At 39.5% G+C, this 17,528-nt stretch overlaps 1 protein-coding gene across 2 annotated transcripts in view; it reads right to left on the bottom strand.

Moving 5' to 3' along the window:
* LOC149244929 (sugar transporter ERD6-like 4) overlaps positions 1–16,110 on the bottom strand; it is a 32,697-nt gene extending 16,587 nt beyond the window's left edge. Inside the window, exons 1-10 of one of the 2 annotated variants that reach the window (XM_089457618.1) lie at positions 15,458–16,110; positions 14,615–14,677; positions 14,420–14,509; positions 14,200–14,259; positions 14,022–14,087; positions 13,351–13,416; positions 13,177–13,252; positions 12,988–13,052; positions 12,771–12,863; positions 12,484–12,564 (exon numbers count right to left, since the gene is read on the bottom strand). In XM_089457618.1, coding sequence (XP_089313744.1) covers positions 12,484–12,564; positions 12,771–12,863; positions 12,988–13,052; positions 13,177–13,252; positions 13,351–13,416; positions 14,022–14,087; positions 14,200–14,259; positions 14,420–14,509; positions 14,615–14,677; positions 15,458–15,667 — 870 coding nt within the window. In that variant the 5' untranslated portion in view covers positions 15,668–16,110. The remainder of the gene's footprint in view (positions 1–12,483; positions 12,565–12,770; positions 12,864–12,987; positions 13,053–13,176; positions 13,253–13,350; positions 13,417–14,021; positions 14,088–14,199; positions 14,260–14,419; positions 14,510–14,614; positions 14,678–15,457) is intronic. The other variant, XM_089457619.1, reaches the window with a different exon arrangement.
* Positions 16,111–17,528: the final 1,418 nt, after the last annotated feature.

Below are 17,528 nucleotides of genomic sequence, written 5' to 3'. Positions count from 1 at the left end.
ACTACAATGTATTGAGGATGTCTTTAGTGTTGTTGAAGAAATGAAAGAAGAAAAACTTCTGACTAGTTGCATATGAATAACTTGATATAAGTGGCATCAGGATGATTGAAGACCCTGAAGGTTTGTGTTTACTTGTATGTATATTTGAAAGTTTATTACTAATTGGGGTTTGTGCTTGTCTCTCCATAAACAAGTTGAACACTCTGGGAGCATGCTTGGACAAATGGATATATCTAGTTTATTAGGGAGAGATGAAACATCTAATGGCGGATGCTTGGGAGGACATTTGGCCTGCCTATGTGTGTTTGATGTCTAGATACCGAAGAGGGAGGGTGGCGTTGGTCTTGGAGCTCTGCCCTTGGATACACACCTAGATTCCTGAGTTGATGGTTACTTAGTAAGCTTGATGATACCTAGACTGGCTAAAAGCTTTAGTCCATCTTAGTCCCACCCGAATAGATTACCCTAGTCAGGAATCTAGTCCGTAGCATTGAGTGTGTTAAACTCTTCGTAGTTCATTTTGGAGATCTTCCATGTACCTCTATAGATATAGGTAATTATGAATACCTCCCTAGTTAAGAGGGAGTGTTGAAGAATGTAACTAGTGTCGGTCTTCATAATTATATTTGAAATGTATTTGTCAAAAGAAAGAAAATAAATTTTATTATTAAATAAATTGGCTTATTAAAGCATGGGTTTCATAGGTCAAAGTCTCCATTGAAAACTTCTAGGGTTTATGTTAAGTGTCCTTGTCCATGTCACAATGTAAAGAACCCTTCTTGGGAATTATTTGTCAAGAAAGAAAATTATTTTAATGTAAATTAGGTAAATTAGGCCTCCTCCACCAAGTCGGCCTCATTATAATAATTCGATCACCTAATATGACTATATATAAGCAACAACTCGACTCATTTGGAGGAAATTTCACACAAGTTTGAATTGAAGTAGCTGGGAAGCAGAAAAGGTGTGAAGTTCAAGAAGGAAGCTGGAATCAAAGTTTTTGGGTCTCTCTCTCTCTCATGTGCATGAAATTCTGAAGTTGCATCAAGGTCGAAGTTGTGAAGTTGTTGCATCAAGGTTGGCTGTGAAGCTACTGCATCAAGGTCGAAGTTGTGAAGCTGATGCATCAAGGTCAGAGCTGTGAAGTTGCATCAAGGTTGAATTTGTGAAGTTGCTAGGCTGAAGCTATTGAAATTGCTAGATCAAAACTGTAGTCCTCAAGCTGGGTCAAAATTTTGTTGCTGAGAAGCCGAAATTTCTAGATTGTTGCTGGGTTGAAGCTTCTGGATAAAAGAGACTACTAAATCAAATTGGAAGGTTTTCTTGGTGGTGGAAGGTTTGTTGGTCTAGGATCTTGGTCTATCTCATTTGAATTACTGAAGAAAGAGTTCTTGACTAGGTTTTCCCCTATATAGGGATTTTTCCCTGGTTATGCGCCTATACATCTAGTGTCCTTGATATTCATTTTTTGGTTTTGGTAATTGATTGATGAACTAAAGATAAAAGAAATACATAATAAAGACAATAATAACTCAAAGAAATCACAAGTAATTATCAACAAGAGAAAATATTTCTACCTTTCCGATTTTCCAACACTAAGGAGCCCTAATTGATCTTTGCTAGCCTCTCCAAGGGCAACAACTAGGTCAATAGGTATTTATACTTCAAATTTTTCAAAGAGATGAAGTTTCGAGATCTTTCAACCTATGAGGTGCCTCTAGGAACATTCGCCCACTCTCTTCAAGTACAACGCATGCATTCAATCACTTATTCAAGGTTCCCAGAAGAATAACCCATAAATGAATAATGATAAAAATAACATGCAGTAAACCAATAAAATAACCAGAATAGCATCAAAAGTCAACTTACATGAGAAAGAGAGTATATCCGTTCATAAACTTTGCATTAGAAAGAAGCTCCAAAGACAAAAGCGAAAATCCAAACATCATACTACATCAAGAAAGCTCCAAAAAGGTCACCCAACAAAAAGTGTGAAAATCTCTCAAGAGATACTAATCCAATACAAGTGATGATGATGAAAATGAGTCATCTCACTTCTATTTATACAATCCTCTAAGGGATTCAAATGGCCTAATTTGAACTAATAATGCCCTAATAGACTAATAATAATACTTTTGATGACAAGCCCACCAAAATAGATTAATAAAACAAGAATAAGCCTCTCAAGAGGGCAGAATGATCAATATAGTGAGTCAATGAGTCTTTGAGGAGGCCTAATGAATTCCTAGGGGTGCCATGATGTAAAACTGGACTCCAAACATAGTGGACAAGGAGTTGGCCCCTTGTTTTCCAGGCAAGAACCTATGGTGCTTCCAAGTGGGTGTGGGGGCACAAAGATATCCTCATGGGTCTCCAAGTGGATCAGAAATGCCTATAGACCATCTGTAAGGGCTAGGATGACGACATAAGCCCTCCCTCTGCAACAGGAGACATCCTCTAGATCCTGGAACGTCTGCCAAGTGTAGGGTGCATGTGTGGAGCCGGTTGGGCATAGTGAACCAGGTGCATCATCCTCATCCAAAAGGTGGAACACGAGTAATCAACAAGTGGTGTTGGGGATCCATGAAGTACTCTCTACTATGGTGGAGGCCCGTGGCTCTCAACGATCACCCTACAAGTGCCAATGTGGCCCTCTGGAGGGCTAGGACCCCGTATAGGGTGACCAAGCCCAATATGGAGACCCACTTGCAATACTACATAAGATCCAATGCGTCCCCTTGCCCTCCAATACAAAAAATCATTAGAATACTCAAGTAAAAGAGCTTACAAGTCATGGAATCAATGGAGCACTTCATGGTGGCATGCCCTTCCATAGTGGGATTTGGCATGTACCGGTGTCTCAAATCTTAATAAGGGGCTAATCAAGGATCCTATTAGGCGGTTTCAACCTTTAAAGGGGGTGACATGTCCATGGTACATCCCTCAAGTGGTAGGTGGCAAATGATATAATAATGGAACGGAGTGGGGATCAGGGTATTCATCCAAACCACATGTCATGGTACAAGGGTAGCTATAATAAGGGAATCCCACACCTCTGTATGTGAGTGTAGGAGGGAGAAAACCATGGCACATGAGTTACCCCGACCTTTGTTTCTCCACCCTTCTTCATATGCCTTTTGCCTCTGATTGATTTTTCTTCATAACTACTCGAGGCTCCAGGGATGAGAGCATGATGTGTAGTATATGGCAGTGGATACCCCCTTAAAGTGGGGCGGTTCATTTCCCACTGGGGATTGGGACATTGGGTTCCTTAATGATGGAAAGGGGTCATCTAGGGCCCATAGGAACCAGGGTGATGACCATGGATAAGGGGTAAAGCTCATGTTTGGCTTTTGCCCACATGCCATATTTTGCATTTTGTGGTACATTTCTTGTTGAGAGTGGCCAAATTATGCTTTTTCTTTTATTTTTAGTGGCATCAACCTCTAGGCATCGTTCCAGATCTATCCCAAGGTGTGGACAAGGAGAGGGGGAGGCTAATCCTATGTGGACCCAGTGGACACATGTGGACCCGGATGGGAAAAGAGATGAATAAGGCTAAAATGAGTGGAAGGGGGTGATGTATGTGGTGTCGAGAAGCGGGACCACGCAACCAAAGTCAGGATTTTCCATGTAGTGCCAACCCTAAAGCTAGTGACCAGTAAAGGAGATCCCACGGGACTAGGATACAAGGCTAACCACAAAATCAGGCAATGGAGACAAGAGTACAGACCTAACCCACTCTTTCCGTCGAATCCCCCCACCAATCCATGCCCCAAAGTGCCCATGACAAGTAATGAAAATTACTCAACTATACCAATGAAAAGCCATACCTGGGAGGCCCACCTTCAAACATGCAATCATAACAAGTGAGCGAGGGACCACACGGCTAGCTCAGGTGGTGGAGATAATGGCACATTGAGCTATTTGGTAGCTGCAAGGTGCTAGTGGCTACCGGCTGAGGACCATCTAGGAGACAAAGTTTCTCCTATATACACTACCCACATGTGGTGGGTAACACAGTGTATGTGAAAAACAAATTCCCATCTCATGCTTTCAGAAATACGACTCTTTATGAAATGTGGTATGGCCACATTCCTTCAGTAAAGCATCTCAAGGTCTTTGGTTCCACTTGCTATGCCTTGATTCCTAAGGAACAAAGAGGCAAGCTTGATGTAAGGAGTCAGAAGTGTATCTTCTTGAGGTATTCAAATATCACCATGGCATATCATCTTTATGATGAGGTAAATAAGAAGTTTATTCTTTCTAGAGATGTAACTTTCCTTAAATCTTCCACAACTGATAACACTGTTGAGCAACAGCGTTATCGTTTGGATAAATTCAGTAGGCAAAGACATATCATGAATTTGATAATGAGATTCCACATCGTGAAGGGGGGATCCCTACTTGGTTCAATCTATGGAATCTCCTTTTGAAGCACTATCCTCCCACTCAAGAAGTTATGACCACTTCTTCAGATCAGGAAGACCCTTTAAGTGATGTGATTGATAGGACTGGAAGGCTAAATATTGATGCAACCCCATCTCAATCAGTGGAGCAACCCGGACGATCTTAGAAACGTCCCCCAAAATGGCTCACCAAAACACTTGAAAGTGTTCGTCCTAGTGAGGTCGGAAAGACAGGAACCAGAGGTTCCACCAATAAGATGGTGGTGATGTAGATAATTCTAATTTAGTTGATGTAGATGATATGGATGTTTCATATGATTGTGAATTGAATTTATTTACTAACCTTGAACCAACTTTATTTAAAGAAGTTGCTTCTCATGATGAATGGAAAGAAGAAATGCAAAAGGACTACGATGCTTTCATAAATAATGGAATGTCGAAGTTGTTGGACCTATTACCCACCACTTTGTAGGTGATATCCCTAGGAGAAATTTTTTCTCCAAGATGGTCCTTAGCCTGCAGCCAGTAACCCCTTGCACCCACCATCCAGCTCATTGTGCCATCTTCTCCACCACCTGAGCCAGCCATGTGGTCCCTCGCCCATCTGCATTGATTGTATGTTTGAAGGTGGGCCTCCCGAATCTAAAGGTATGCCTTGCCATTTTTAAATTGGGTATTGTAGTTTGCTTATCATGGACACTTCTGGGCATGGATTAATGGGGAGATTCAACGGAAAGAATGGGTTAGGTCTGTGCTTTTGTCCCCTAGACCTCTTTTAGGAATTAACCTTGGATCCTAGTCCTGTGGGATCTCTTTTATTGACCATTTGGTTCCAAGGATGGTATTTCACAGGAAACATTGATTTTGGTTGCTTGGTCCCGCTCCCTTATTCGCTCATATTACCCTCTTTCCATCCATTATTGCCCCATTCATCATTTTTCCTGCCTGGGTCCACATCCCTCCATTAGGTCTACATAGGGTTAGCTTGCCCCTTGCCCTTGCCCACACCTTGGGTCATGTCCTGGAATGAAGCCCAGAGGTTGATGCAACTAAAAAGAAATTTAAAATCATATATGGCCACATTTAACAGGAAAAGTACCACAAATAAAAAAGATGGTCGGGACAAAAATGTTTAGCACATGGGAAAAAGCTGATACATGAGCTCCACCCCATCATCATGGCCATAACCCTGGTTCCTACAGGTTCTATGAGCCTTTTTCATCATATAGGAACCCATGATTGTCCCAACCCCTAGTGGGCGATGAACTGCCCCATCTTGAAAAGGGATTCCACTGCTATATCTTACACATCATGCTCTAACCCCTTGAGCCCTGAGAAGTCAATCAAAGAAAATCATAAAAAAAAAAGGCAAAAGGCATAAAAGAAGGGTGGAAAAATCAAGGTCAGGGCACCTCATGTACCACGATTGCTCCCTCCTATACATTATAAACCCAAGTGTGGGCTTCCCTCTTATCAGCTACCCTTGTACCCCAGCATGTGACCGAAGGTTACCCCTTCTCATTCCCTACTTCATTCACTTATATGCCACATGCCACCACCTTTTGAAGGATGTACCTTGACTATATTATCCCCTTTAGAAGGAGAAACCACCTAATAGGGCACTTGGTTAACCCCATTTGGGTTTAGGAGACAATGGCACATCCCGAAGCCCATTATGGAAGGGCAGGCCCCTATGAAGTCGCCACCTATGGTCCATGGTTAGGTAAGCTCATTTACTAGATTTTTCTAATGAATTGTTGTACTAGAAGGCTAGGGGGCGCATTGGATCTTATGCAGGATTGCAGATGGTTTCCATTTGGGTTTGGTCTCCCTATACGGGGTCATAATCCTCTAGAGGACTACATTGGCACATGTAGTGTGAGCATTGAGAGCCATGGGCCTCCACAACAGCAGATTGCACTCCATGGATCCCTACATCCATTCAGACATTGCTTGTGTTTCACTTATTGGACGAGGACGATGCACCTGATCCATCATGCCCAGCTGGCCCCAGAGCTACACCATACACTTAGCAGATGATCCAGGACTTTCACAATGATGTGGCATCACCTAAACCATCATCCTAGCCCTTGCAAGTGATATACAGGCATCTTCGATTTGATTGGAGACCCATGAGGACACTTGTGTGCCCCCACATGTCATTTGGAGCACCACAAGTTATTACAAGGGGCCAAACCCTTGCCCACTGCTTTTGAGGATTCTATTCTTCATTATGGCACCCATGGACCTCATTTGGCCTCTTAGAGGGCCCTAGACATGCATAGATTATTAATTGACCTCTTGAGAGGCTTACTTTTTAATTTATGAGCTAGTTTGGTGGGCTTGTCGCCAAAAGTTGTATTATTAGCACATTATTTTATTTTTGGGGCTTATGTAGGCCAAGGAGGCTAATTCGAACTCCTAAGTTGTGTATAAATAGGAGTGGGATGAGTTCATTTCTCATCATCACTTTGGCTTGGATCTCTTATCTCTCTTGAGATTTTCACACTTTTTCTAAGGATGAATTGGAGATTTATGGATGAGTTTTAATGTATGGATATTGGTCTATCTTCTCTTGGAGCTTCTTTATTTTCAATTGTGAATGGTTGGATATACTCTATTACATGTAAGTACGTGTTTTTGATGTTATTCTTGTTTAATTTTATCATATATGTTGGACTAGAATTTTCGTTGTTCTAGGGCATAATTGTTGCATGCATTTACTGCTTAATATTGTAGAATTTGTCACTAGTATAGCATTTCCTTCAAATGTATGGGCCATGTAATAGGAGCAAAATCTCCTAGGGGTCAAATTTGACCTTGAAAAACCATTTCTCTTACACATTGAAGTATAAAAGCTGCAACGTTTCTTCTTCTTGCCCTAGAAGGCAAACGAAATAATCTTCAGGCCTCCTTGACTAGGAACCAAGAAATCCTACTTTTACTCAAAATAGACTCCATTCTCCCAAAGATTAAGGCACTAATCTACGAAGGGTGGTCACTAAAATCCACATTTTCTCACATTCTTCCGGGACTAGCCACATTAGGGTGACTAGAGCATCAATTTCTCGGCAAGCTAGCCATAAACAAAAAATCGATCTCCTAAGGTCTCATGCGCTGGCCTTTCCTCTTGCCCTCCTCCAATTTTGAAGCCATTCTGATGGTGGAGTTGGAAAAAAAGTCAAGCCCTAGCTTTGGGATCAAAACTTGCCCTACCATCCCTAAGGCTAGTACCTCATAAGGGTCAAGACAACATCTTCTAGTGAAATTCTTCTTTTGATCCTTTCCCCACCTTGTCTAGGGTAAGAAGATCATTGGTTGCTTCATACCTTCCTCATATCCTAGACGAGTCCACTTGGCCCCGTGCGGTCCCATTCCTTCAAAATACTATTCTTAAAGAACCATCCGGGATACCAATTCTAACAAGGATTTTAGGGATTGGAGAACTCCTTCACAAGCCTATTCCCATAAACCTACCCCTCAAAATCCTCTCTTTCGTTCCCTAGAAACACATAGTACCTTGCTTAGAAAGAAAGCAAGCTCTATCCTTCAAAATTTTTGAGAAAGGGTTTGGGTTACTCATATCCACTGACTTATCATTCATTAGTGAATCCATACATATCGGGTCTCCTCCCATTGGTGAAAATCCGTAAATAGAAGGGAGCCTTAGCTGAGGTGACAGTGGGCTAAGTCTCCATTTGTTTCCCTTGGCCTAGCATTTTCCCTTTAGGCCCCCTTAGGTCCCCTGCTAGTTTGAGCGGTAACAGGACCCTCCATTCGGAGCCAAACCAAAATTGGCTACAAGTGGGTCTACAAGAACACGTACAAATCAGATGGCTCACTTGACAAGAACAAAGCAAGGTTTGTGGCAAAAGGATTTGCACAGAGAGAAGGTTTTGATTATGAAGAGATATTTTCCCCCACAACAAAATGGGCCACCATCCAAACTCTCTTTGCCTTGGTAGCTTAGAATGGATGGAAAGTTCAACAAATGGATGTAAAGACTGCTTCCTTGAATGGAGACTTGAAGGAGAATGTCTTCATGGCTCAACTGGAAGGTTTTGTTGTAAAGGGAAAAGAACAAAAAGTATGTAAACTTATCAAATCCTTATATGGCCTAAAACAAGCACCACGAGACTAGCATGAAAAGTTAACTGGACATATTTTGAAATTGAATTTCAAACACTTTAATCTTGATGATGCAACTTTGTTTGTCAAGAAAGTTGGCAAAATTGTTGTATATCTTGTGGTATATGTAGATGATTTGTTGATAACAAGAAACAATGAAAAACTATATTGCATCCATAAAGAAAGAGTTGAAGAAGGGATTTGAGATCACAAATTTGGGACACCTTCACTACTACTTGGGCATTGAAGTGACTCAACATCCAAAGTATATATTCCTTTCTTAAAAGAATTACATTGGAGAATTTTTGAACAAGTTTGGCATGGCTAAATGCAACCCTCTATCTACTCCGATGGGGCAAAATTTGAAGCTCATATCAAAAGAAGGGAATGAATTTGAGGATGCAACCAAGTATAGGGAGCTTGAGGGGAGTCTAATCTACCTCACTACTACCAAACTAGATATTTCATTTGTTGTTGGAATTCTTTCTAGATTTATGCAAAAGCTTTGTGAAGGACATTGTCCTTGTTGGAAATACTGAGAGGGGGGGTAAATCAGTATTTTCTTTCAATTGTTATTATTACCAATTTAATTCTTCACAGTTTAAATAGAGAAAATGTATAAGTATAATTTTATTAAGTAAAATAACAAATACAATATAAATGTGTTCCAAGCTCCAACTTGGTTTTGATGAGGCTCCAACCTCTAGGGCTTCGACCCTATCTTGTCAAGGCACTAACCTTGGATTTAGGAGCACCAACTCCAAGGACACCAATCCTTCCAATTCTGAGGCACCAACCCCAAGGGCTCTGACCCTATCTTTCAAGATGAATCAGGTCAAAAGATTGTCCTCTCGCTCTGTCTTCAGCTTCCTTCTCTGCTCGGCCTTCGGCTTCTACTGTACCTTCTGCATTTGCCAAACCTTCGGCTTCTACTGCACCTTCTGCGTCTGCCAGACCTTCGGCTTCTACTGCACCTTCTGCATCTGCCAGACCTTCGGCTTCCTCTGTTTCTTCAAGTTCACGAGTTGTGAACTTTCCTTGTTCTCTGTGATAGATGCCTGATACGCCTTACTCAAGTGAAGCGTTTCAACTTGTATATATATATATATATATATATATATATATATATATGTATGTATGTATGAGTTTTTCCAATGAATCGAAACGACTCGTTCAAAGGTGGAGGGGCCAACTTGTGCATGAGGTGGTATATTAAAATATATCGGAGGGCCTGCCACGTCATCACCTTACCCCCGCAATCGCAACCTTCATGAAAATCCACATTAATAGAGGTCCCCACACGCCACGTCATATTTTTAATCGCAATTGCAACTTTCATGAAAATCGGAGGTTTTACAAGTGTGCACATGCTCTATCCTCTGATATCAACATCATCGATATTCACATATCAACATAGTTAAAACCATATAATGGGTGGTCCCACCTGCCACATCATCACCTTAATCGCAATCGCAACTTCCGGAGGTCTTCTCATAACATAGTCGATCCCCTACGGCCGACGGAGCGGATGCGGTATACAATAAACTGTTTTTGATAAGCTCGTTGGGTACACAACTCTATCGCAATCGGTGGTCCGTTGTGTCCACACCCTTATCGCAATCGGCATTTTGACATTTCTTTGAAACGTGCGATTCAATGGACGCAATATCATATTGAGTCATATTATAGTGGTGCAGTCAGGTCCGCAGTAATATCGCAATCGCAGTTTTTAATGTGACATCCCTTTATAACTTGCGATATGAAAGTTCCGATAGGCAGATGCGATATTACATAAAGGTATGTTCTAATGGAGCTATCGGGTCCGCGTATTATATCGCAATCTATGGTTTGCGGGACTTCGACTGGCACACGGATTAAAACGGCCTTAACCCCCGCAGTTGACTGTGATCTAAGAGTTGAATATGAGATCGACGGCTAGGATTGAGTGCGGGACTTCAGCCACAATCAAGGAAATCCGTACTTTCCTACCCCCGCAGTTGCTAATCACCATCGATCTAACGATCCAAATCTATTCCTCCACCATTAATATCCATCGATCTAACGGATATGTTGATCTAACGATCCAGATCAATTTCCGCTATTCACCTTCCGCAAGCACTTGGGTTTGATCTCCGCCGTTCATTTCTTGACTCCATTATATTGCAATCGGGGGTTTTAATGTGACAAGCCTTCATAACTTGCGACGCGAAGGTTCCGATACGCGCGGATGCGATATTACAATAGGGCGGTTACCATAACCTGTTTTCGGGTCCACAATACATATCACAGTCGGGGGATTCAACGTGACACATAATAGTCATCGATAACTCGCCGATATAATTCCTCCAATGCAATGTTCCTCTTTTTTTTCTTCTGATAGCACTTACCCTTGGGCATATGAGAAAACCTGCTTCTATTGCTCTGTAACCTGCTTCTTTGATGGCTTCCGATGAACTCTTCCTCTCACTTTTTGGCTTCACGATGGCTTCTCCTCTTTACTCTTTCTCTTTTTCTTCTGATGGCTTCTGATATCTTTCCTCCTTAGTTCCACTGTTTCTATTATGTCTATATTCAAACCTTGGATCCTCCATGAGAAGTATTATGATCAATGGGCAACATCATGTATTAAAGAATTTGCCATCACAAACACTGTTATATTGGCATCAATGACAACCTAGATTAACAGTCCTGCTGCAAAAAGAGTTTTGAAGTACTTGAAAGGAACTCGAGACTTTGGACTCAAATATTCACCGGTGGATGACTTCAGTTTGATTGGATATTCAGACTCAGACTTTGATGGAGACAAAGAAATTGGAGTGCTGACTTTAGGCTATTTCATGAGTCTTGGATTAGTAGTGTTTCCTAGAAGTCATGCAAGTAGTTAGTTCCAGTAGATTCCACGATAGAGTTAGAATGTGCGCAGCTGCAAAAGCAACAAAGAAAATTGTGTGGCTCATGAAAATGCTTGAAGATTTGCAAGAGAAACAAATGAATTCTACTCCTCTTCTCGTGGCAATACTTCTGCAATTAGATTGGCAAAGAATCCTAGATTCCATGATTGAACCAAACACATCAACAAAAAGTATCATTTGATTTGATATCATGTAGAGGCCAAGACTATTCATTTAAGACATTGTTCCACTAATGAGCAAATTGCAGACATCTTCACCAAAGCACTCAGAAGAGAAAAGTTTGAAAAATTCAGAATGATGTTTGGCCTTACAAGCACCACTTTGGCTTAAAGCAAGGGGAGGGGGAATGTTGGACATAATCTTTCAGTATTTTTGTCCTGTAAATATAATTGTAAACAAATAAAATAGGAGAAGGCGAAGATGAAGATGAAGAGACCCTTGGAAAACAAAATGAAGGGTCACTCCATAGTATAAAGCTAATTGCACATTAATAGAATTCGTCAATTCGGGAGTGACCCATCCTGGCCTGACAGTGGACAAACCATTCAAACAAGGCGATAAATGAAACTTTAGATTATAAAGCTAAAATTTGTGCTTGTCATTTGCTGTAAATATTAATGATTGTATTTTAGCTGATTTGGTAGATTAATTATAAAAAAATTATGTAACTGCCACAATATATCTCTATTTCAGTATGATAGATCAGATACTAACTAGGTGTCAAAGACATCTTTTTTGCTATACAATTTATGACCACCCTCTTTAGAAACAGTACAGACCGATTTTCTTTTCCTTTTTCCTTCTTAAGCAAGTTCTGCTTCTTCGAGTTGCTGTTGAAAGTGTGTCCCTTTTTATGTTGCTCTTTTTTTCATATTAGAATAACCCTAAAAGAGACCTCCTAGTTTCGGCCTCTCAAGTAACACGCTAATGAGACTTGTTCTCTAAATTTTACTACTATCTAGTTATCATGAGATTTTGTATCTAGACTTACTACTATAATAGTTTTCATTGTCAGAGTCCAATAGAAGACTTACAGTAAAAGGGAATGCATATCTTCTTTGGCATAACTCGGACAATTTGAACCTATCATCTTGATTGTTTGCCTCCATTGCAGTCTAAATGCAGCAAAAGATTTAGTTAGCTGTCACATGGGCTTCTTGAAACGCAGATGCTAGTTCTCAACTGCAATATTGCTTAAATAAATAAATCATTTCAAAAGATGGCACAGAGAAATCTATTAATGGCTCTTCTAGAATGGACTGAGAAGGATAAATGATCCGAAGGAACAAACTCTAGATGGGAGCTAATTTCAAGGTATTACCCTTATTTCAAATGCCTCGAGGGAAACATCAGAATCAAAACCACGAAGAGTTTGTAAGGAAGCTTCAAAATCTGAATCCTTACCAATCTTAGCCTGTATGAACACCCACATATATTAACCAAGATGAGTTTTACAAAACATGAGAAATGCCAATGGCTTCACATTTTAAAGAGTTGATATCAGTTTAGAAACTTAATTTCATTTCATACAGGCTTACCAACCATCTTGGAGCTTCTGGGATTACAAAGAGTCCCAGAACCAATAAACTGCAGGGAACCACACCTGCATAGCAGAGCAATAGGAGCATGACCATTTCCAACCATTTTCTAGTCCGAGAAATTTGAAGGAAAATAATTCTACACTACACCTTTCCTTTCTCTTATTGATCTAAATAGCACCGATATACCTGCAAGTGCAAGATGCCTCCATGAAATGAACATTCCCAACAGATATGCGATGAATATACCAATTGTTATAGAAAGCTGTTCCACAAATAGCCTCTTGGACTCAGATTTTGAAAATCAATAACAGTTGTAAGGTTGAATTTTCAATGAAAACTGATCATGGATGAGAATCTCACCATGTTGATTGTCCCAAGGCTTCCTCGCAAGTGCTTAGGAGCTATCTCAGCTATATATACAGGCACCTGAAAGGATAATGTCAATTAATGCATTATTTAGCTGTTTACATCGACTTTTTTCTGTTAATTCCAGATTATTCTTTCTGAAATAGATCGGCAAATTTTCCAAAGTTTAGGGTCCAAAGGAAAATAAATAAAAAATTGGTAGTTGGACAAAGACAGAAAATTATGGGAAAATAAAATGGAAATAGTAAATATTGAAAAACTGTGTTCCAAAAATTGGGATTAGACAGTTTACTAGATATCATGGATTTGATTTACTCTCCCACAATGTCAACACAAGGATTCATATTTTGACTTGTCTGACAGGGCATTTTCAGACCGTGTTTCCAGTACTGGTTAGGAAAGTTTGGAGATATCTATCAGAAAAAATACGGCCGTAATGATCAGATTCCAATTAGGATTAGAAACTATCTCTATTATCCTTAACATTGAGATGATTGTCAGAAAAATGTGTTGTTAGGTTAACAATAAATAATTTCAATTTTCCACTGTATATTGTAAATTATGACAACTATTCCCCAAATTACAGTTATTGGAAAACACTTGCCAAATAGAAAACTTAGGCTTTGTATAAATTATAATGACTTGTATCCCATCAAAGAACTTACAGTGAATGAGATAACTCCCACGCCAAACCCTGTCAATAATCTCCCGATGTACAAGAATAAAGAACTCTGCAATAAGAGAGCAACAGGAATTAGCAAAATGATTGCATAATTCCAGATGGTTTATTATCTTAACCATGCTCGAACTATGAAGAATTTCATTCAGAGAAGAACATGTTACCTTAGCAAAAGAGATGGCCACCCACCCTAGAATATTGGGAATTGAGGCTACTAGAAGAGCCTGTGAAGGTAAGTGAAAACTTCGAAAAGATTATCAAAGCCGAATTTCAAAGCAAGGAAGCTAAAAGGCTTAAACAAATCAATTGACTATAATGCAATAACAGATGTTTATTTGTCAAGATAAATTTTATACAAATAGCCATGGGATCACGAGCGCATACCCCTTTTCTTCCAATATAGTCTGCCATTATCCCGCTGACTAATGCTCCAATCATTGCACCAACATTGGATAGTGATCCAAACAAAGAGAACTGTGTCAAATTTTACCGTTCAGGTTGTCAAAAGCCATAGATTTGTCCCCAAATTTAACTTCAAAATCAAGACCTAGGTAATGCTTTAAGGCTAAAGAACTGTACCTGAGAAATGGTCAGGCTGAGATCACTCATAATGCCATCCTCAGTGGGTGATGAATATCCATTCTGCAACAAACTAACTACTATCAGTGTCTTTTCCTTTTCTTTAGTCAAGTTCCAATCCACTCGTACTTGTACTTTTTCTATTTTTGAGTACATGTTTCTCTTTTAAAGTTGGCAAATAGCATAACAAGCTTCTGCTTTAAACAACAGGAACAATCCTCACTACTAGACTACTAGTGCAGTGGTGTCCCCTGTTCTTAGTTTTTGTATTTTTATGGGAGAAGGGAGAGGGATTCCATTGATGGTACCAGGCCAACTGCCATTAATTCCACTGAGAGAAGTGAAGTTCTCTACAGCTCATGTTGGCTGGGGAATTTGAATTCATCGAATACTTAGTGTATACAACGGTGCATTGAGTGCATTGAATATGGATCTAGTTGCATCGGGAGAAGCTTCTCTTGGTGCTCTACAGCTTAGGCAGGGTGGAGGAAATTCGATTCAATCAAAAACTCTAAGTATGCAACAGGGGTTGGATATTGGCTTCCATGTTGGAAAGCTATGGGATGGTTATCAACTTAACTTTGTGCAGAGAGAAGCTGGGTGCTTTGTGGCCAAGGTAGGGCTATGGGGTGCCTATCTGTTCACAAAGTGAATCGAGTAGGGTCGGTCAACACCTCATGTTTGTCTGTAACTGTGTATGTAATGGTGTATTGAACTAGAATGGGCATTGGATGCATCGAATAAGAACACTAGCACATAGAAGAACCTTATTACAAGTTATCATTCCCTCACCCTTTCAATCAAATGAAGCATTGATTCAGAAAATGGGCACAAACAACTCACAGTAAATCCATATTGGAGAGGACCCAGAGCCACAATCAGCGTACAAAACACAACAATAACAGCACTTTCTTTGGGAGCCTCAGGAACAATTTGACTGCTTCCACCTCTCTCAATAATACTCCTGGACGAACTACTGTACCAGCTTCCTTTATGAAGCAATGGTCTCCTCAGATCTCTCGTACCAGTCTCCAAATTTTCATTAAAACTCATATTTAGCCTAAAATATCACACCAACAAAATGCTATAGAACTGAATGATGTTTGGCTATCAATACAAGACTCAAGGAATTAGGATCTTTGTGTCCATATACTTGTTCTTTATCTTCACCCAGGTGTATTATTCACCCAGGTGTATTATTCAACGTGAAGATCCATTTTGTCATAGTGTCAAGTACCCAGCTTAGTCGGAGTGCACACGCAATCACACTTTTCAATCTTTGCCCAGTTTCTGACCACAGTGTAATAAAAAGGCAAAAAACATGCCTTTGCAAAACATCCACGCACGTTCTATTTCAGAACAGAAAAATGATATGTTTATCGGGGGTACAGGGATGCTAATCGTTCCACCCTGTGATTTTTGGCCTCTAGTGTTATTCAACACTGATATCTTTGATAAGTTGGCGATGGTATCCATGGAGGGACTCTGCAGGCCGCTTTTTATTATTATTATTATATGATAACTGCTACAATAAATAACAGTATAAGTGTATACTTTGAAACCTAACGGTCAACAAGGGTGGTTCAATTTAAGGCTGGTCGATATGGTGTCAAATCCTTTTAGGTATACGTATGATATCTTATTTATTTTATTGTAATGTTTTTAAGTTTTTTAATTATTAGTTTTAATTTTAATTTTATTATCTATTATTTGTATGGTTGGAGTATATTTTAAAATCATTTTTATTGGGTTAAGAGCTTGTTTTTTTCAGACGTAAGGAAATAGATTAAAGGTCTAAGATCCAAAGGCATAGCTAGTAGGAGTGAAAACTTCTAATTGCCATTGGGTAATTCCAGGTGGCATGGTTTTCCTTGAATAACAGTAAGTGAAAACTTCAAACTGCCATTGGGTAATTCCAGGTGGCATGGTTTTCCTTGAATAACAGTAAGTGAAAACTTCCAACTGCCATTGGGTAATTCCAGCTTTCCCGTTGTTGGGTTTATTCATGATTGTTTTCCCCGTTGTTGGGTTTATTTTTCTGTAAGCTTGGCAGGACTACACCTTCATGTCCAATATATCACCCCAATCGGGGCAGGGAATTGAACGAGTGACTTCACATCAAGGAGTGCCTTAACAGAGCACCCAATAACCGTCTATCCAAGATCTCGTGGACTTTCCTGCTATTGGTTTGACCACTGAATTATGATAGATTTCCCACCGTATTTAAAAAAATAAAATAGTTTGTATTTTAATGTTTGAAGAGTATTTATATAAGGTTAAATATATTATTGGTTTTGACATGAACTTTTTATGTGTTGTGATGTTGAAATAATGTAAGGTTGGTAGATGTAAACTTTTATGTGATTAAATGTTTAAATATTTACATAATGTTTATGTAAGGTTAGTATATATAGATGAGTTTTATAGTATGTAATTATATAAAGTAGTAGTAGTTTAAGAAGGTGATTTTTTTATTTAATTTTTGTAGGTGGATTTTTTTGGTGAATTTTTCTTGGAATTTGATTTGAGATTGGGAAAATTATAGTTTTATGTTGTTGTAAAGTGGGTTTTCTAGATCGTTGAATTCATCTGTATTTAAACATGCAATTTAAACAACAGAACATTGCAATCTCATTCAAAATTATGCTACCAAATTCCAACAAAAAAGCCAAAAAGTCACTTCGTTAGACAATGTTTTATATATAGAAATGTTAATGCATGGAATTTTATTAGAATAACGTGCTTAACACAGAAAGACTCAATTTCAACATTAGCATCAAGTCTTTATATGAGAAGCATTGCATTGATAATAACCTTAGTTGTGGTCGATGCTTCCTTTTTAATGCATAGTTTTACATGGATCATGGTTTCATAGTGAGAAATAGAGTGCTTATTGCAAAAAGACCCAAGTTTC

Source organism: Pinus tabuliformis, chromosome 7 (assembly GCF_031772625.1).
Source record: "Pinus tabuliformis cultivar Carrire ecotype Pingquan chromosome 7, CPIR1, whole genome shotgun sequence".
Classification (NCBI taxonomy): Eukaryota; Viridiplantae; Streptophyta; class Pinopsida; order Pinales; family Pinaceae; genus Pinus; species Pinus tabuliformis.
This window is presented reverse-complemented; position numbering and strand designations above follow the sequence as displayed.